Consider the following 20,678-nt stretch of genomic DNA (forward strand, 5'->3'; position numbering starts at 1 on the left):
CGTAATATTTTATATCACAATATGACTTTTAAATTTTATATGTCTGTATCCCATTTAAATTTAAATTTGTATCAAATTTTTAATGATGTATATTTTAGTGAATGTTTAATATATATATATATATATATATATATATATATATATATATATATATATATATATATAAACGTATACATTTTCAATTTTTAAAAGTTATATTTTCAAAATAAGTAAATCAAATGTAGAAAATGTTATTTTCCAATTTTATATCTTTTAAAAACTAAAATAATTCATCCTATTAATATTATAATATAAGTTAATTATTCTAAACTAAAATATAATTTATATTTTAAAATATTTAATACATTTTTCATTGTAATATAAGTTATATATTTAAAAATCTTTATTCATTGAAAAAAACTAATTAAGCTAATTACAGATTTTTGGTTAGGTGAAAGCAATCATCCACCTAATGGCACAAAGCATGACATACATTAAACCCGAGAGAGAATACCAAGGTAAAAAGAAGAACAAATGAAGGATATAAAGGTAATTTGACGTTGCACCTATGTGCTAGAGATAATGATGATGATACTGATGCACAAAGATATTGATGATGAGATAACATCATTATGAATGATGATCAACAGCATGGTGCATGTGCATAACGAGAGTGGAATGGTATTTGACTTCTTGTTTCGAGAGGAGGAGGAAGAGAGAGAAAGGGAATAGAAGGGAAAAGAAAGGACCAAAGAATGAAGAAAATTCAATCGGATCGAATACAATCTTGACGTCCGCAATGACCCTTTCTCTCTCTACATTTTCTCTCTCTAGAACACACGCCATGAAGCAGCAGCAGCAACAACAACAACAGTGCGTTTCACTGAGATTAAAGAAGATGCTGCTGCTTCTGCACTGAGAAAACCCTAGACACTTATACTGGATGCGAACTCGTAAATCCCAAGTGCAAAGTTCTACGCTTTTCCTTCATTCTCACTTTGTTGATCACTCACCGGATTCTGTCGCTGTTCAATTTCGCAAATTTCAACTCTCGGTGAGTCATGGCAACTGTTAACGTTACACTTTAGACGTTTGACCTTTTTGCCTATGTTTCTGTCCCTGTTTTTCTTAATACTGCGCCCCATTTGTCTCATTTGTAGCTCTGGATCGCTGATTCGCTTAAGCTAAGCTTCGATCGGCTGCTATTTTTGTAACTACTTTGATGAAGTTTATGCTTTACACTTTTTCCCCCTTTTTTCAATTAAGCTTGGACTTTTAAAAAATGGTAATTCTTCGGGTTTTATTGATTTTGGTGTGAGATGTGTGCTAATTTGATTGATTTTTTTTCCTTTAATTTATAAAGTTTCTTTTGTTTTAGTGTTTAGTGTGATAATATTGTGTGTTGAAATTTTGGGGCCTTGTTTTTTGTTAATGGTTTTTCTTGGGTATTATTGTGTGCACTGATGGATGGGTTGGATCTGAGAAGTCATGTGTTGTACAGAGATTCATGCGAGAGCTGTTTGGAGGTTGCTCCTTTAAGGGAGGTAGCGCAATTGTAATGTTCAGAATCAAAGAATGTTTCTTGGTTTTGGTTTTCTTTGGTGTATGGCTTGTGTTTGGTAAAACTCAGCACCACGTACTTCTGTTGGATCACAGAGAAGACTTTTGCCTTGAACTCGGGGTTGAAGTAGTACTTTCTGGGTTGAGCGTTGTGAACGTGCCCAGTTTCTCACAAGCTGTTGTGTAATTGTACTTTGTTGAACTTGTGTTTTAAGTAACTTAGTTGTTATGCTTAGGTGATTGCTTGAAGGCCGTGACATTGAAAGATGGTGCCTCCGGGGCCACCCACTCCCATTGGTGGTGCCCAGTCTGTTTCACCCTCTCTTTTAAGATCAAATTCTGGAATGCTAGGAGCTCAAGGGGGTCCCATGCCGTCGCAGACATCTTTCCCTTCACTTGTGTCGCCGCGTACTCAGTTCAACAACATGAACATTCTAGGAAATATGTCCAATGTGACTTCCATCCTGAATCAAACTTTCCCAAATGGAGCTCCGAATCCTGGGCTATCTGGTCCAGGAAGTAGCCAACGTGGAGCAATTGATACCGGAGCTGAAACAGATCCACTCTCCACTGTTGGTAATGGAATGAGCTTCAATAATTCTTCTTCCACGTTTGTACAGTCAAATATAGTAAATGCTGCTTCCTCTGGTCAAGGTCAGGGTCAACAATTTTCAAACCCTTCTAGTAACCAGATGTTGCCTGATCAACAACATTCCCAACAGCTTGAACAGCAAAATTTCCAACACAGTCAGCAGTCAATGCAACAGTTCTCTGGTCCTCTAAATACACAGCAGCTGCCTCCGCAGCAACATTTTCAATCAATTCGAGGAGGTATAGGTGGCATGGGACCTGTAAAGCTAGAGCCCCAGGTAAGCAACGATCAACTTGGACAGCAGCAGCAGCCGTTGCAATCTTTAAGGAGCCTTTCTTCAGTTAAATTGGAGCCACAACAAATGCAGACGATGAGAACACTGGGGCCTGTTAAAATGGAGCCTCAGCATTCTGATCAACCATTATTTTTGCAGCAGCAACAACAACAGCAACAACAGCAACAACAATTCCTCCACATGTCAAGTCAATCATCCCAGGCTGCTGCTGCCCAGATCAATCTTTTGCGCCAGCACAGGCTTTTACAGTTACAACAACAACACCAGCAGCAACAACTCTTGAAGGCGATGCCTCAGCAACGGTCCCAGCTACCACAGCAATTTCAACAGCAGAACATGCTAATGAGATCTGTGAAACCAGCTTATGAACCCGGAATGTGTGCTAGGCGGCTGACACATTACATGTATCAGCAACAACATAGACCTGAAGTAAGAACCAACTATGATCCTATGTATTGATCATATTCTATTTGTGCATATCATATGTCTTATTAGAGATATTTTCAATTTGATTTCATGCAGGATAACAATATTGAGTTCTGGAGAAAGTTTGTTGCTGAGTATTTTGCTCCTAATGCCAAGAAGAAATGGTGTGTTTCTATGTATGGAAGTGGAAGACAAACAACTGGAGTTTTCCCTCAGGTATGTTCGTAGAGAAAACCTTATAAATCAAATTGTTTGTCTTATTAATTCGTAGTCCTGTATAGCCCTATCTACGTTTATGAATTAATCATTTGATTGCATGATTGATTGTACATTTATCGTGATTTTGTTGTCATGATTTCCATATAATGTCTCTTTAGGACTTCAGTAACAAATTGCTTTGAATGTTGCAATGGCTAGATTCTGGAATTGAAGGAACCAAATATAGTAGTTTCATTGTTGCCAAGTGTCAGTTTAACGTTACAGATGAATTCTTTAAATATTTTCAGGATGTATGGCACTGCGAAATATGTAATCGCAAGCCTGGACGTGGTTTTGGTAAGTTTTCGTTTTTGAGGTTATTTTTCTTGTATATCCCTGTTCAGTCTACTTTTTGGTTCTTTTCTGTTTGAATGTTACCATCTTAAAATATGTGAAGTTCTTATTGCCTTTCTGAAAGGTCATTCTTTTTTTTTTTTTTCCAGAAGCCACTGTTGAGGTTCTTCCCCGACTTTTCAAGATAAAGTATGAAAGCGGTACTTTGGAAGAACTGCTTTATGTTGACATGCCTCGTGAATATCATAATTCGTCTGGTCAGATTGTTCTAGATTATGCTAAAGCAATACAAGAAAGCGTTTTTGAGCAACTTCGTGTTGTTCGTGATGGTCAACTTCGAATAGTTTTCTCTCCAGACCTGAAGGTTATATATAGAAATATTAACATTAAAATAATTTAATAGCTTATTTGTGATTGTCATTATTGATTTTCTTTATATGAAAGACAGATTAATGTTTCATGTTTGTTATTTCATTTGCAGATTTGTTCTTGGGAATTTTGTGCTCAGCGCCATGAAGAGCTCATACCCAGGAGATTGTTAATACCACAGGTTGCCATTAAATGCATTCTGACGGGACTTTGTATTTACAACTATTAGACCATCTGTGTATTTAAATAGACAAACATACTTTGCTGATTGATGTTGATTAATGAGCCCATTTACTCTTTGTTGGTTTTTATTAGTCTTGATAAATTTTTTCCCGTTACTGTAGGTGTGCAGTTAGTTTTCAGATTGACATTTGATGATATCTATGCTGTGGTCTATGGGTTCCCAGTCTTGTTGCTAGTAGTATGATTATTATTTGTTAGGAATGCCTTTTGTAATGCTGTAGAAATTGACAGAATAGCTCTTTGGTATGCATTTAGATATTATACATTATGGTATTTTCTTATCTTATTATTATTATTATTATTATGATATACAGGTTAGCCAGCTTGGAGCAGTTGCACAGAAATACCAGGCTTTTACTCAAAATGCAACACCAAATATATCTGTTCCAGAATTACAAAATAACTGCAATTTGTAAGTCAATTTTCCCATTAACCTTTTTGTTAATTATTGTGTCTTTTATTAATTTTTATTGAAAACTTAATAATTTTTTGTTTTAATTATCTTGTACCTTTCTTATTGCAAGACCATGGAATGGGGACATGACATACTTTCTTTACCCTTCTGAATTCAATTCATATAATGTTTGGCCGTGCTTATCTACATAGCCAACTCTAACTGGAGTTGCTTCTGCTGTTTTTACAAATAAGAATCTGTTCTTTTTAGATTGCAACACTATCGGAGCTCATTGAGTTGGACTCCTTATGTAAGAACATTTCTTACATAAGGACTGTGTTCTTGTCATAAAAAACATTGTTTTTAGTTTCAGATTCAACATAAGAAAATAGCTATAGTTTACCTTCTCCGTTGGAGTCTCATTGATGACCTTCTCTGTCAGCTTCTTCTGTGTTTGTGAAGCAGTGTTGTCAGGATTGTGATTAAAATCTTGAATTTGCTTGATTTGGCAATCTTGCTTCCTGTTAACATGCTGGATTTGAGTAAGATCATGAGGTTGTAGGATGTAAACAACAACCAAATAGGATTGGAATGAAGTGGTATAATTGGTTCTCTCTGGTATTGCCAGCTCTGTTTTTTGGGTTGGGCTACGTGACCTGGTTTTCCTCAAGTTTGTTTTAATGGATTTTTTTGTTGTCCTAATTTGATAATTTCTGCTTCTCCCCCTTTTTAGATCCGCACAAATTGTATCTATCTTTTAGCTCTACCCATCATCGATCCTCTGTCTCTTGTCCACTGTCTATAATTTAAATTACACTTGTCCTTTTACTTGACCTCTTTTTGTCTTAATTAGGTTTTACTTTTCATGTAAGTTTGTTTTCTTTTCTTTTAATATTTTTATACACTTCTTTTCCAGGTTTGTTGCATCAGCCCGTCAGTTGGCTAAAGCCTTAGAAGTACCATTGGTTAATGATTTAGGATACACAAAGAGATATGTGCGCTGCCTACAGGTAGTGTTTTAAGACATTGCTTACCCCCTGTATTTTTAGTGTTTAATTTCAATATATATGTTATTGTGAGAAATTGTGTATTTATTTCCTTTTAATGTTTCAAATTGCATTTGGTTTCTTTTTCTGGATCTACTGTGTCTTTTTGTGTTACCATCATATCCCTGACTGTTGAATTTGTGAACAGAACAACCCATTTTCCCTTGGTTGTTGTGATAGAGAAGCCTTGGTTTTTTTTTTTCTTTCTCTCAGTGTGACTGCAAATATTGGTTTGTGTTAATGTTTTAATAAGATCTCCCGAGAGATGAGTTGCGGCCCAGTAATCACTGGTTGGTTCATGTTTGATTGTGCATTTAGAATTTTATAGATAAACAGACTTCTGGAAGAGTGATTATCAAGGGCTAAATTCAGTATTTGCAAGAGAATAAATGATACATTAATCAGAAAATTGAGTTTCATTTCTATAATAATCTCCAATGAACTCTATTCGTACAGAGTGAATACAAAAAACTTAGTTTATTGTTTCTTGTTTATACTGCAGATATCAGAAGTTGTAAATAGTATGAAAGACTTGATAGATTACAGCAGGGAAACTGAGACTGGACCTATGGGTAAGTCAACAATTTACTTGTTTATTTCCCATTTTTAAGCCTGGACACAAATGTGTGTCCGTAAATAATCCTTTATTTTGAGAAGAGAACTCTGTTCCTTGCACTGTTGTAATTTTGGTTTTACCATTTATATTTTCCAATTAAAAAATTGCATTGTGTAGAAATTGTAAGTCTTGTGATGCATTAAATTTCCTACTTGACCTTTATACATTACAGTTTAGAATTGTGTTTTGGATATCATTTTTTGTCTCAACATAGTCCACTTGATTGATATTTGAGGAGCATGCATCAACCTTTCTAAGCTGCGCCTGGTAATGGAATCAATTCCAGATGAAGTTTCCTTCTGACAAAAAGGGTTGTTGAAGATACAACGATAGAGGATTGATTGTTCATGATCTGGTTAAGAGGTGGTCCTGGGGATTCAAGTTGTAAATGTGTAGCTGTACTTGAAAAGCCTACTGATAACTGTTGTTAAATGTTAGGGTCTGTCTCTGGATTTTAGGGATAGTGGAGGAAACTTTTGTGGAAGATTGATATAAGTTTCAGTGTTTGGTTTGGAAGTATGTGAGATGGAATAAATTCTTCTCGAGCCTGCACGAAGTTTACCTTTTATGGTCAAGACAGAAAGAAATAGCAATTTAATTTCTGTATACTCTGCCGGACTGATTTATGCATATAGAGAAATTGCAACGTAGTCCCTCTTGTTATTTTGCTTTGGAATCTGGCTTGGAGATGTTGTTGGTATGATAATAATGATAAATATATGTTGAAGGGGGTCAAGAGTGGATAATTGGAGTTCACCTCGTAAAGATTATTTGTTTGAGTTTACCATTAGGCTATTTCAGCTTGAGATTCGAGACTGTTATTTTTGAGGAAAGACTTTTCCTTTTGTTAGCTGTTTTACTTTGTTCTTGAATCCTGTTTCTGTATCTTGGTATTGATGTCTCTGACTTCCTAACATTAAGATATCCTTGTGTTGATTTTGGGGGGCACAGACATGTAAGATACACACACCCATTTAATATTTTCAGACAGGAAGTTTGGTAGGTTTGAGGTCATGATACTGATGAAGTTGACTGAATTCTTGACTTCGTGCTTTTTTGCCCGAAGCATTGAACCATTTTTGTTTAAGATGACATTGATTATATGAAACTAATTTTGCAGTGACATCTTTCTTTGATCCTTGCACCTAATTGGAAAATGAGTTCTAACTCTTTTCCATTATTGTTCTGTAATTTTTTCTTCATTTAATTGGACGAAAGTTTACGTCTTTGAGATAACTTGCATCTTGTTTTCTAAAAATCTTATTAATATTTTGTTTTCTTAATAATTATTTCCAGTTGTTTGATCATGATAATAGGTATAATGAAATTTCTTTGTATTATTTTTCCATCTCTCAGATAGCTTGGCAAAATTCCCTCGGAGAACAAATGGTTCATCTGGACCTCGTGGTCAAGCACAACAGCACGAAGAACAATTACAGCAGCAGCAACAACAACAAATGGTGTCCCATAATTCAAATGGTGATCAAAACTCAGTACAAGCTGCTGCGATGCAAATTGCTTCTACCAATGGTATGGTCAGTGTGAATAACAATGTCAATTCAGCATCCACATCAACCACCACAAGTACTATCGTTGGACTTCTCCACCAGAATTCAATGAATTCTAGACAACAAAATTCAATGAACAATGCAAGTAGTCCATATGGAGGCAGTTCCGTTCAGATTCCATCCCCAGGTTCATCCAATACAGTGCCACAGGCCCAGCCAAACTCATCCCCTTTTCAATCACCAACGCCATCTTCTAACAACCCGCCACAAACATCTCACCCTACTTTAACATCTGGCAATCACATGAGTACAACTAACTCAGCAGCTAATATTTCCATGCAACAGCAGCAGCCATCTATTTCTGGTGATCCTGACCCTAGTGATACTCAAAGCTCAGTCCAGAAAATCATACATGAAATGATGATGTCCTCTCAGATTAACGGCACAGGAGGAATGATCGGTGTTGGTTCTCTTGGAAATGATGTGAAAAATGTAAATGGTATTCTGCCAGTGGGTGCCAATACAGGGCTCAATGGTGGCAATGGCTTGATGGGTAATGGGTCAATGAACAGTAATTCAGGCGTTGGGGTTGGTAATTACGGCACAATGGGTCTTGGTCAATCCCCTATGCCTAATGGAATGAGAGCTGCTGTGGTGAATAATTCAATCATGAATGGAAGGGGAGGAATGGCATCTCTTGCTCGGGATCAAGCTATGAATCATCAACAGGATTTGTCAAACCAACTACTTAGTGGGCTAGGGGCAGTAAATGGTTTTAATAATCTTCAATTTGATTGGAAACCTTCTCCTTGAGAGCCTCTTTGTAGATGGTATGGGTGTTGTGGTTCTTGAAAGCTTCTCATGCAACATGGGCAATGGTATTGCCATCAGCCCCCGATGATGGCAGAGTATTTGGGTTGGGTTGGGTTGGGTAGTGATAGGGCGTAGGCCACTGTGCCAATATATGATTTTATATATAAGAAATGAAAATTTGTTGGCTGGTTGTGTGGCTGATGGGGCTCATTTTTCTTGTGAATTCAAGTGTAACGTTTTTTATTAATATTTCTTACGAGCTTTCACAAACTCATCCTTGATATACGCACACACTTGAGGAAGGTGACAAGTTTTGGGATTCAAAAAGCAGCTGGTTGTTGGGGGAATTGTAAATTATTGTCCCAAGCAATGATCAATTTGAAGTTCCTAAGCACGGGGAAGTAATCAACATTCAAACATCGAATGAGGTCTGTTTATCCAATGTAACCTTTACAAAATGAAAAAAAAGAGTACAAGTATTACTTGAAAGTGTCATGCCACTGATGAAAAGATGGTTCTTGAACATATAAACAGACACTATCTATTGCCTTATATGGCAGGGAAAAAAAATGAAAGAGAATGAAATTTGCAATGTGACTATCATCACTTCTCCCTTTACAGTCCTTTCATTTTTGACATTGTAATGCTTGCCATTATTTGTCACTCCCAGCTTATGAATCAATGTATTTTTCAATTGTCGCTGACAGTGTAGACTTGGGAACTGCACCAATTATGCTTTCTTTTTTCTCTCCATTCTTGAAGAACAGAACTGTTGGTATGCTTCTGATGCCGTACTGAGTTGCTATGTTTGGGGAGTCATCTGTGTTAAGCTTGTAGCATGCAATTTTGTCACCATATTGCTTCGCTAACTCATCGATAACAGGTGCTATCATCCTGCACGGACCACACCATGGTGCCCAAAATTCTACCAGAACAGGGGTTTCATTGGCTATCACAAGTGTTCCCCAGCTTGAGTCAGTCACCACTTTCACTGCCATGTTTGAGTACATGTATTATTTCATTATACAAAACAGCACAAAGAGAATCACTTAATTAGAGCTTCCACCTAAAAGCTTTCTTACGCCCTTTGGGAAAACTAATTCAGAAATCGGTACAAGCAAACTTATACATCGATTTCAAGATGAAATTGGAAAATCAATCTGCTACTTCATGCCAGTATATAAAGTTCTAGTTCTGGAGCTCTTCATAAAGCACCTGGCACTAGTTTTAACAATGCCAAGTCTAATTAGCCCAACCATAAAACATAGACAATTCTTTAACATTCTTTCCAATTGAAGTCTATTAAACGTTAGAAATTATAGAATACTAAGGGAGATTCATTACGACACCTACAAATTTCACAATATCTCGTAAATTGTAATCTACAATAAATATTTCAAAACATGTTAAAAATTGTACTGTTAATGTTTGAGTAAAGAATAATTCTAACTCCTCTAACACCTTGTTATAAAATATTGAAATGCATTTTAAACATTCAAAACATTGAAAACAGGGTACTGCAACTCCTAGGAGAATTCGCACTTGTAGGTGATATAGCATAGCTCTTTTATTAAACATCTTCTAAGGTTCTTTCGGAAACTAGACTATCCAATTTAACACATGCTGAAATTCCTAACACGAATTCAAATGGAAAAGCATGTAAAAGGATGGTTACTCAGTACAATTCAATAGATAGAAAGGCTCAAAGCTTGCATCTGGGATAATCACTTACCTTCATTTACCGCTTCACGAGCATTACAAACAAAACGGGATTTTCGGTAGGTTGAATAGAGAGATTGGTATGAGAGTTTTGTGTTTGGCATGGATTTCTTGAAACCTCTGTGAGTTGGGAAAACCAGCTTTTCCCTTGAAGTTGGAAAACACGGAGAAAGGCATTGGGGTGTGGCTGTGCGCACTGTGGTTACTCCTAAACACTTCTCCAGAGCCATGCTAGCTACCAACGTGCTTTTCTCTAAACTTTGTTAGAAAATACACTCCTTCCTGAACTTGTGGATAAGCTTTTCGACTTTTCGGGTTGATTATGTACTATCTATCTCCGTGTGTGGATATTATTACAAGATTGTGAGGTTCTAAGAAGGCTCAAATTCATGTGGATGTCATTTTTGTTTTCAATAAACTTTTTCTCCCACTAAAAGCTACAAATTCTTCAAAAAACTCAGGACTGCATTACCATCAAACTACCCAAAAGGAGAATAAACAGTAATTAACACCCAATTTTTTTTCGTCTGCGAGATACATAAACTTATAATTAATACGGTTTTTTTAATTTTTAATTCGCTTTTTCTAATGTTTTAAGGCCTTTTTATATCATTAAGTGGTAGATAACTATTATGTTATTTTTTTTTATCAAAATTATAGGAATTGATAACTTATTCTCTCTCTAATGCAAATAAAATTGAAAACGAGTGACATTTTTAGGAATTTTTGTTGTTGGATAAATAGTAATCTAGAATTGATGTCATATGAGCTCCATAAGATCATGTGGTTGTGAAAAGAATTGGAGGAATACAAGGTCAGAACTGGATTCAAGCAATCCACTTTTTCACTCATATTATTCAGAAACAGTAAACATCCTTATCAAGCTCCCATCATACACCATCTTTCGATTATATTTGTAAAATTTGGATTCTTTGATTAGTGAAATACATTTAATATATATGTGTAAAATATAATAATTTTATTTATGGATCGAATAAGTTTTTGTCTCTAAATTTGAACGTAAAATTAGTAGTTTATTTTTTATATAAATTTTAAAATATTTTAATCTTAACCTTACAAAATTAGATGAATATAATTATTCTAATTTAATAATATTAATTTGTTTGGATTTATTAAATAATTTTCTAAATTAATATTTAAGTCAGAACATATAATACGTTATAAATAATTCAAAATATTATTTTAAAAGACATAAAAAAATTTAAAGGTTGTATCCATTTGTTTTCGAAGTTAAAGATTAAAATTTATTAAAGTTTAGTATAGAAAATATTTTCAACTTTTGCGTTCAAGAACTAAAATGATATTTTACTATTTTTTTAATATATCAAATTCAATATTTTAAAATTATAATAAAAAATAACAAAAAAAAAAAGAAAATAGAATTTTTTTTTTCTATTTTGTACGTACCACAATCACATATGGATCATATCATCTCTACCATTGCTAACTATACGGTATATCTAATAAGTCATATCATTTAGGAGTTGAGGTCAAGTGCAGTTTAAATATTTTTTTTTTCTCTTCACCTTCCGAAACGTCTTTTAAGAATAAAACCGTGACAAAGTTTCACGTTCTAAAGCGAACAATACTTTAAAAAAGCGGTCGTCGTTCCTAAGAATGGAATGAATTTCTTTTTTCATCACTAATATATTCATATTAATAAGTAAATTGATAATGTTATTGGTAACATATTAATATTTTAATAGTTGACGATATATTGATATATGTTTAATTTTCAAAATTTAAGAAAAAAATGTCACATATAAAATCAAAGTGAAGTCTATTAATAATTAAAGACAATCCAATAAGATATATTTTAAGATTTAGTTGATTATATGCCCTCGTACTTGTGTCAACGTTTTAATCTTTTTATATTACATAAAAATGTTTGAATAATGATTGATTTTAATAATAAAAAATAATTAATCATTATAATAGATAATTTAGATATTAATTTATAAACTAAAAATTATTAATAACTAATTTAAAAAAATTATAATTTATATCTAAATTAGTAATTAAAATAATATTTATTATGGACTAATATTTAAATTAGTCATGACATTAATTATAAAGATTTTGATTAACAAAGAAATTGGTATCTAACTAGAAAATTGGTTTCTAAACATATTTTTAATCACTAAAATGAGTCATTATTTAAGAGTTTTATAGTATTATTTAAAAAATTTACGTTTTAATTATGGTAAGAATATCTCTTTTTATATCTTTTAATTCTTGTTAGTTCTCTGATAATATGAAACTGCTTCAGAGTTGGAGATATAAAGATGAAAATGTTAAAAGAACTCTAAGGTGTAGTTTTGAAGTATATATAAAAAAAAATGTAACATGTATACAGAGAATAAATGATTATCTTAACCTATTTTGGACTTGCACTTTTGTCCTAATAGAAAAGGGATTATGAGCAAGAGAGAATAAGTTGCAATCTCAGAATTGTAGTCTTGATGGATACAAAAAGCAAATATCTGATATGTAGAAAAATGTTCATCTGATTCAAATTCTTAGTATGATTGTGACCAAACCACTGAACAAAGCAACATAATGTTGATGGTCCACAACATAACATGTGAACAATAATTTCTCATCAAATAAAATTACTTGCCAATAATTTGGCGCTCTTTAATCTTAAAAAAGGAAGGCTCTTTTTCTCATTTATGTTTATGAAAAACTCTCTTCCTGGGCAAACAAATTGGTGGTTGAAGGACCTTAACTCTTCTATGAGTGAACTCGTTCTTCAACAAATGTCCAACCCTTTTTTCCACAAGTTGTTATCCAAGCTGGACCAAGATGATAAATTCAATCAATTACAGTTTTGTTGATTTGTAATCTGAGACAGAGGCATATCTATCTATCTATATATTAATTATGTTGCAAAATAGTTAATCAAGTGTTAAAAAAATACATTAAATGGTTTAATACCAACCTACTGACATGAATTGTTTAGATTTATTAATTCAAGCAAATTACCTCTTTTTTTGTGTGATAACACATTACATACACAGGATGTTATCACTTTAAGTCAAAACATTAAAATAGTTTTTCTTTCCTTCTAAATTTGCTAACATGAGTATAATTTATAAAATAATGTATATAAGTGAATTCTGCTTTGAAATACGATTCATATATAAAAGGTTATGTTTTCACACCAACCTATAAATTTGTAACACGGCTTTAGGTAAGATAGTTATTGTTGTAGAGTTCATCTGGTTCATACACTTATCGAATAAACATTACATACAAACAAGAATATAAATTGTAATGGATGAAAAAGAATGAGAATTAAAACACCAGAAAAATTGAATAAGGTTTGATTAGAGTGATAATGAATTATAATTTATGTTCACCAATAAACTTGATTGAGAAAAAGTTTTGATTTTACATGGCCGAGTGGATATTTAGATTCTATAAAAAATTTTCTTCTCACTCTTTAGTCTTCAATCTGAGCTATTTTTTTTTTCGCTTTTAAGTACTCCGAAATGTGTATATGTTTGGATGTCGTCCTAATCCGAGATGAGGACGTGTATGCAAAATAAATTTCGACAATCAAATCAGGTATGTACATCAAATGATAATAACTATCGTAACGAATACGTAATTATTACTTCATAAACAATATTATTTATAGTTGATTTATGGACTTTTACCTTGTCAGGTTTAGATCGTTTTGGTAATTACCTATGTTAATCTAACTAAAAATTACAACTAAATCACTATTCCCTTAGTATAGTAAACCTCCCTCAACACTAAGTTAAAAGTCACCTCATACTTTACATAAGGTGCCTATGTATAGAGCTTAAGAGTAATTATTTAACTTAAGTCTTGTGAATCATGTCACGTATCATACAAAAAATGTGATGCTTGAAACATGTTTCGTTCTTTGCACATAGGACGTTTTGAATTCCAATACAGTGTCAACAAAATAAATCAAATATATATCGTATCAACAAAAATATCCAATTGATAATACAAATTTTAATTTACTAAATTCTAAAATTCGTCTATAAAATCGGACAATAATTTATCTTTACTAACAAAAAAAATTCATTTGTTACTAAAAAAATCTTGTAATTATATCACCATTAATAGGTAAAAATATACTTTTAAAATTTATAACTAAGATTTTTTAAAAATTACAAAATAAATTATCTTTCAATTAAATCCACTTTGATCAAATAGTTTCTAGTTAAATTGTACTAGGGCATTATTAACTTCGAAATCAATTTGTAGATGAATACATACATGGAAGTACAACTTCCTACTCAAAGATCTGATTTTAACCCATGAAAACTCAGAATTTTTCTTTTCTGGTTTCAGTCTTTTTATATTGGACTAGAATCTCCATTTTATCCTCGTTTCATCACATTCAGATTTGTTAGATTATTTAGTAAAGTGGTGATGTGTGGTTTTGGAACTTTATCATTGGATTTGGATTTATGTATATATAACTATATATTTGCATGGTTTGAACAACTGAATCAATATATCGACTATTGTATTTGGTAGGGACATTCTACCATATTTTCGGTAACTCACATTGATTTATTAAATTTGTCTTTTGATAATAAATTATAGTTCATGAGCCACTCATAATTTAAGTATGGATCGTGACATTTGGTGAAACATTTAAATGATACGATTTTTTTCCCTTCACAACTAACTTTTAATAGAGGACTCTACAAGAGCTTAAATGCTTATCATTTGAACCTTAAAATATTATAACTTTGAAAAACATTTAGTTTTGGGTATAGGGATCGAGCACCTAAACACTTAACTCTTTCTTTCTCTCTATTGTCTCTCCATTCTTACTCTCTCCTCCTACTTGGTGTTCTTTCTTCTTCCCATTCGGTTGTCCAAACGATCGGGGTACCTGTCAATTAGGTTCAAATGCTTAAGTTAGTTCAAATCTATTCGGATGACACTGTAATAAATGCGAAGTCAAAGTCCCTACCAACTTACCTTGGGGTTCTATTTATAGTTTTTTATATAGGCTCGTGATTAAGGTTTCCTTAACTGAGACCTAATTGCTTTTTAAACTTGATTACTGATCTGTTTTATTTTAACTACAAATCTTATCTTTTTAATCCGCCGCTTGACTGATGCTACCGAGTGTGCTTGCACCCAAATAGACGAATGAGAATGACAAATCATGTCAACTAGGTTGTCCGATCATAGCGAGCAACCTCCGACCGCTTGTTCTTGGACCGTTCGGTCGTGGCCTCCTTAATTCTACTCCGCATAAATTGTCACATCAACTAGTCACGACATCAAATTCCAACAGTTGGATGGTCTGTCCATAGCGAGCGGCCTTCGATCGCTTATCCTTAAACCGTTCGGTTAGGGATATTGATCGGTCCTACAATACACATTTAAAATAGGATGGCATGACTCATATGATAGGATAATTAAGTAGTAATTTGATGGTCCACCCTAACAAATAGCTTTAAAAAATGGGGGGTTTCAAGTAATTAAGTGCATATCTCATAGGAATTATGAGAAGACAAAAAAGGAGATTTTTTTTTTTACGGAAAGAACTAATAATATTTACAAAGTTAAATAAAAGTAAACACATTAGGTTATATCAGTTCATTTTTGTTTTTGAAAATTTTCAAATTAAAAAATAATTGTTACCTTTAAACATAAAGATCATCATTACTTTACACCTTTGTCCTCCTCCGCCCATGTTAGATAAAATGAAATTTTCGTTATTAGATTAAGATTGTAAGTTAGTGTACAAGTGGAGAAGCAAGCAAAGAGTAGAATAGAAACATCAGAAGTATTCTACACACTACACAAGCAAGCAAACACTACATTACCAGTACTAGAATAAGTGTGTCTACTAACATAGTTCATTATCTTGGTAACTTCCATGCCGAAGCAACGATCAAGTTTTTGTCTTCCCAACCAAAGTGAAGAGCATCCATTTCCTCCTTTATCTTGTACCTGTCACAATACATCACCTTAATGAGGTTTCGGATTTCATCAGTAACATTTGTGCTCATTGGAGATGAAGTGAAGCCAGCCATTGTGATCCTCGCTCGCCATTTTCCTGCCACTTCGTACCGTTCTATCCTATCCTCGCCCTCACATGCAACAACGTTGACAATGTCTCTGGCCAAGCACTGTCTTTCAACATTCATCCTGTCCTGGCTTTCTCTTGGAAGAGTAACATCAAGCGACTCAAACACAGCAGAGTAGTAATTGTAGGCTTCAACAAATCTAGGCAAGAAGGGGGTGGTGTTTGTGTTCACATCTTGCTCCACAACTGTCACAAGCTTTGGATTCAAGCTCTTCACCAACCGAAGAAGCTGGTCCCGTTCGTTCACGGTTGAAACACTCTCATCAGGCATGTGATGAAGCTGGAATGCAAAGTTCACCACAAGTGCTTCACCAGGACTACAGTTGAGCATTGATGGGGTCACAATGGAAGTCCTTGATGCCACTGCTCGGAACTCAAATGGTAAACCAAGTGCCTCTGCCAGTTTTTCTAGTCTTTGTCCTATGTTCTTGAGACCTCCAACAGTTCTCTGCACAGACTCTGGATCATCAACCCCTGTCAATCTAACATGTGGCTTACTTGACCTTGAAGCAAGTGTTTGGATTAGATTAATGTACTGGCTTCCTTGGTTGATGTCAAAGTCTATGATATGAATGTTCATGTCATCTTTCACTGCTTCTGTGATTGCATTGTTAGCAGCAATAAACCCAAATTTGAAACATGGGCAAACCTCAAACAGTATCTGCATGGCTGCTAGACGATCTGAAGAAGGTGGCTCCTTGCATCTCAGAGCTTTGTAAATACTTTTGCCAGATTCCGCTAGGCGAGCTGCAAGCCCCTCAACCATATAGGCGGCGATTCTTTGAGAAGGCTCTCCTTGAATTGACACCATCTGTCTGAGATTGTTTATCATGGATGATCCTTCCTCTTCGTTTCCTTCTGAAAGTGCAATAGCACATTCATAAAGCAGCTGTTTTGGGGTGTGAGAAATTTGTGATATTTCTTTGGTGCTGCTGATGCTGCTGATGCTGGAGTCTGAAGAAGAGTACTCCTTTGGTGAATCATGGAGGACCATATCCTGCATGGAATCCCACTCAGCAATGTCTGGATCAATTTCCATGCTTTGAACAGCCTCAAATATGTCTTCCTCCTCAGCCTCACTATCATCAAGCAATGCCCTCTCCAATGCTTGTAGTTTTAAACTCATTAGACCATCATTTTCACGGGAATCGAGGATTCCATTCTCCATCAAATCTGATCCAAAGTTTGCCTCATAAACATCGTGTGTCACTGTGGACATGAAAGAACAATCAAATGGGTTATTGGCAACCACAGAAGCTTCTGAACTGGCTGTAAGCTGGTAAGAAGAGGCTACATCAGGGGGGATTGAACTTCCAGAGATGCTGGAGTTCGATGGTTCTATCAGTTCTTCTGTTTGAGAGTCATGGAAGTACTTCTCATAACTCTCGCTGGAGTAAGAATCTGTGATGTAAATGCTCCTATGCTTATCAGGACCAAAAATTTGAGAGGACAAGCCTGGTCTAACATCGGTTCCCTTTAGTGAGAAGAACTTGGCATTTTTATACGGTGTGGGAGCTACATCAGCAGACCTAACTAATGACATGATTCGCCTGTTATACAATTCAAGTACAATTTTAGGCTTATAGAAACATGAATAATTAACCAGTAAAATTCTTTGAAATCTGTAGTAAATATAAGAACTATAAATATATATTTTTCCTTTCCCACCTTGAGAAATAGTACAGCAGGCAGAGTTGTTCAGTGATGTAATCTTGTTGAACCTTCTAGGATGACTGTAATCTGGTAAGAGAAACAAAAGGATATGAAAAAACAAATAAACAGGTGAACTTTCAGGTAGAAGAACTATCACTCTATGTTAATATGAAAATGAAAAAAAATACTAGAAACACTGGTGAGTTTTGTTGCCTCAGTCAACAGATATAGTAATAAAGGCATCATAAATCAGTTGGTTGATGATTCATCCTGCTGAAATTCACATAGTTTTTTTCTCTTCTGTAAAATTGAATTAGTCATATCAGTGTGGCCATGGAAAGAGGATTTGGTTGATTCTCGGATAAACCACCATGGTTGAAATTGTTCTGAATATTGTCCTACTCGGCCAACTACGAGAATGAATTTCAAATGTGTTTTTAAAAATAAGAGTTAGTTACTGGATCCAGTCAAACATGCGTTGACATGACAGGGGCCTCCTCTGTATTTGGAAAAGTAAAACAAACATTAAAAACCTCTTCTTTGCTTTATCATTTAAACTATGATCTTCGATCTGCAATCTGCAGATTCTAGAATCTGATCCACATACAAAAAACGCACTCTCGAAATCAAATCCAATGCTCTGGGAACATAAATGAAAAGAAAAAAAAAAATTGTTCGATGATTCTTCACACATTCAAATTGAAGGAAGAGATATGTGCCGTTTGCTCTTCCAACATGATATATGTTCCAGCCAGAAATCAAATTGAAATGAAATTCCTACTGCAAATACTAAGTAAGATGTTAATTATTAAGAGAAGGCTTTAAGTTCGGATAAAAGTGATAACCATGCACAAAACTCTCTTGATAGCATCTATATCTTTATTTGTCTTTAGCTTGGAGAATCACCAGCGTAAAAATTCACAGCATGTTTTGTAAGACAAAAACAAAAAGCCAATTCTTGTTTGAAATTGTAGCCCAATATAGAGTAGATAGATCAAGTGACAGTAACAGAGAAGACTTAACAAACCCTTTGGGACCAGATTGAATTTTAACAAATATCGTTTAAGAGGAAGAACTAAAGCCTTCTTTCACATTTTTTTGAAATCACATGCATGCATCACACTATAACACGTATCACCTGTTGCAGATTGAAATCAGTTTACAAGGACTGCAACAGATAGTACCATTCATCAGAAGGAGCAGTAAGTTGCAGTATTTAAAACACATCATATAGATTTTGTTGATGAAAATTAAGATGAATCACCACAGGGAGGAAGTGTACCTGTGGAATTAGAAACCAAGAAGCAGATGAGTATGAATCTCAGAACTGTGTTTAGAGAGAGAAGAGAGGTTAGAATAGGTCTTTGACTAGTGGCATAGAGATATAGCCAAGCCAAATAGCAATAACACAGTTTAAAAGTTTTCTAAAGAAGAAAGTTGGTGGATTAGGAGTTCAGGTTGGTAGAATCGCAACAAATAAGACAAATGCCAATATTAACGAGAGGGAATTTGAGAACATGTATATACTGTTAACTAACTGTTTAGAACCGAAGAAAAAACCTTTGAGTCTCATAATCATTGGACCAAAAATGGAAGTCAGTTAAGAGGAATTTAACAATCTTAATAGAAAAACACTGGAAATTACACTCCGTGTTTCTTTATGGATACGTTCAAATAATTTCAAAAAGAAAAAAAATCTTCTCTTTAAAAAGATATAAGCTACTAAAATCACTTAATAAGAAGTGTTTTTCATTTTAGTCATTTTTACTGTCATTCGTTGTTGATATCCGCGATTAATTATAGACTTTAAAAAACTGAACAAAGTTTAACATACACCTTTGGAGACTTTATATAAACTTTTTATTTCATTTTTTAAGTTATAACATATATAATAAGACAGAGGAAAGTCTTATGAAAAGAAATTAGTCATATTCATTCACACTAATTAATTAAGGTAACAGGTTATCTTAACAGACCTGGATCCACTCCTGTCACTACGACACCTGTTACTGCAACATTGTTACAGTATTCTAATTTTTTTATGTTTTTCTTTTGTTACATTATATTTTTATCTATTGTCCTTGTGCGTTCTAGGAACTCCATAACAAAATGTAGAAGAAAAAAAATAGAATAAATTTCTCTGTAAATTTAACACAAATTAACATATTCATGTGTGTGTATATATATAAAAGTTGCTTTTCTACTAATGAGTAATTCTTTTTTCTTTTCCTCTGAAAGTTATACCGAAAAGAATTCTAGAAACATATTACACGTTATTGTCTCAATCCTGTTTTTTTCTTCACGGTTTGTTGAATCTTTTAATGTAAGTTAAAAAAAGTAATAAAGTTTACTGTTTTTATATAGCAAATATTTTTATGAGTAATTTAAATTCTTTGACCAGTCTCTTTATGAACAGGAGTGTGATATGTAGTTTATTTTAAGAAAAGCTGAGCTTCTGGAATTTGGTAGTGGCAAGCAAGTGGAAAATTGATGATAGACTTCCATTAAAAAGTAACAAGACTTGGATGCATTTTGCACAATGTTGCTTCTCCTTTACCCCTACGTTTCTTTCATTCTAAATATGTTTAGTCTTAATGTTAATACTGACTTAAAATCTTACACACATAAACAATGGAGGAAATTCCCACTCTATCAACAAGTGTGGTACAAATAAGTCTCTTGGCAGAGATTCATTTACTTTACTGTGCGTATTGACGTAGGGTCTCACGTCATATAACGTCACTGCTCTATTTTCAGGCGTGGAATGTGATGGAAAGGGAATGTTGCAACTTTCAATT

At 34.0% G+C, this 20,678-nt stretch overlaps 2 protein-coding genes and 1 pseudogene across 4 annotated transcripts; 1 reads left to right on the forward strand and 2 right to left on the reverse strand.

Annotated features, from left to right (window-relative positions):
• Positions 1–668: 668 nt before the first annotated feature.
• LOC114163841 (transcriptional corepressor SEUSS-like) lies at positions 669–8,663 on the forward strand. Of its 2 annotated transcripts, none has more exons than XM_028048197.2 (10): positions 669–1,033; positions 1,481–2,855; positions 2,949–3,068; positions 3,359–3,407; positions 3,554–3,768; positions 3,886–3,954; positions 4,331–4,428; positions 5,327–5,420; positions 5,959–6,028; positions 7,429–8,663. In XM_028048197.2, the coding sequence occupies exons 2-10, from the start codon at positions 1,806–1,808 to the stop codon at positions 8,391–8,393; spliced, it is 2,730 nt and encodes a 909-aa protein (XP_027903998.1). In that variant the 5' UTR covers positions 669–1,033; positions 1,481–1,805; the 3' UTR covers positions 8,394–8,663. The 2 variants fall into 2 exon arrangements, with proteins under 2 accessions (XP_027903998.1, XP_027903999.1); XM_028048198.2 differs by having other exon boundaries at positions 1,776–2,855.
• A 132-nt stretch (positions 8,664–8,795) lies between these two features.
• LOC114163843 (thioredoxin-like) lies at positions 8,796–10,424 on the reverse strand. Its single transcript, XM_028048200.2, has 2 exons — positions 10,126–10,424; positions 8,796–9,384 (listed from the first exon to the last, which is right to left on the reverse strand). Exons 1-2 carry the CDS (start codon positions 10,340–10,342, stop codon positions 9,065–9,067), a joined length of 537 nt encoding a protein of 178 aa, XP_027904001.1. The 5' UTR covers positions 10,343–10,424; the 3' UTR covers positions 8,796–9,064.
• Positions 10,425–15,832: 5,408 nt separating this feature from the next.
• LOC114163362 (scarecrow-like protein 1 pseudogene) lies at positions 15,833–19,440 on the reverse strand (annotated as a pseudogene). The gene is made up of 3 exons (XR_014984717.1): positions 19,163–19,440; positions 17,896–17,967; positions 15,833–17,777 (listed from the first exon to the last, which is right to left on the reverse strand). The product of XR_014984717.1 is annotated as a scarecrow-like protein 1 pseudogene (transcript).
• Positions 19,441–20,678: the final 1,238 nt, after the last annotated feature.

Source organism: Vigna unguiculata, chromosome 9, assembly GCF_037176805.1.
Source record: "Vigna unguiculata cultivar grain cowpea cultivar isolate G323 ecotype 2 chromosome 9, ASM3717680v1, whole genome shotgun sequence".
Taxonomy (NCBI): domain Eukaryota; kingdom Viridiplantae; phylum Streptophyta; class Magnoliopsida; order Fabales; family Fabaceae; genus Vigna; species Vigna unguiculata.

What these genes read in the sequence shown, in the direction of transcription:
- LOC114163841 (XM_028048197.2), top strand. Translation starts at nt 1,806, where the DNA reads ATGGTGCCTCCGGGGCCACCCACTCCCATTGGTGGTGCCCAGTCTGTT. An exon ending in TTTTCTCTCCAGACCTGAAG is followed by an intron (nt 3,769 to 3,885) that starts GTTATATATAGA and finishes TTTCATTTGCAG; the next exon opens with ATTTGTTCTTGGGAATTTTG. An exon ending in GATATGTGCGCTGCCTACAG is followed by an intron (nt 5,421 to 5,958) that starts GTAGTGTTTTAA and finishes TTTATACTGCAG; the next exon opens with ATATCAGAAGTTGTAAATAG.
- LOC114163843 (XM_028048200.2), bottom strand. Translation starts at nt 10,342, where the DNA reads ATGGCTCTGGAGAAGTGTTTAGGAGTAACCACAGTGCGCACAGCCACA. An exon ending in TCGTGAAGCGGTAAATGAAG is followed by an intron (nt 9,385 to 10,125) that starts GTAAGTGATTAT and finishes CAAACATGGCAG; the next exon opens with TGAAAGTGGTGACTGACTCA.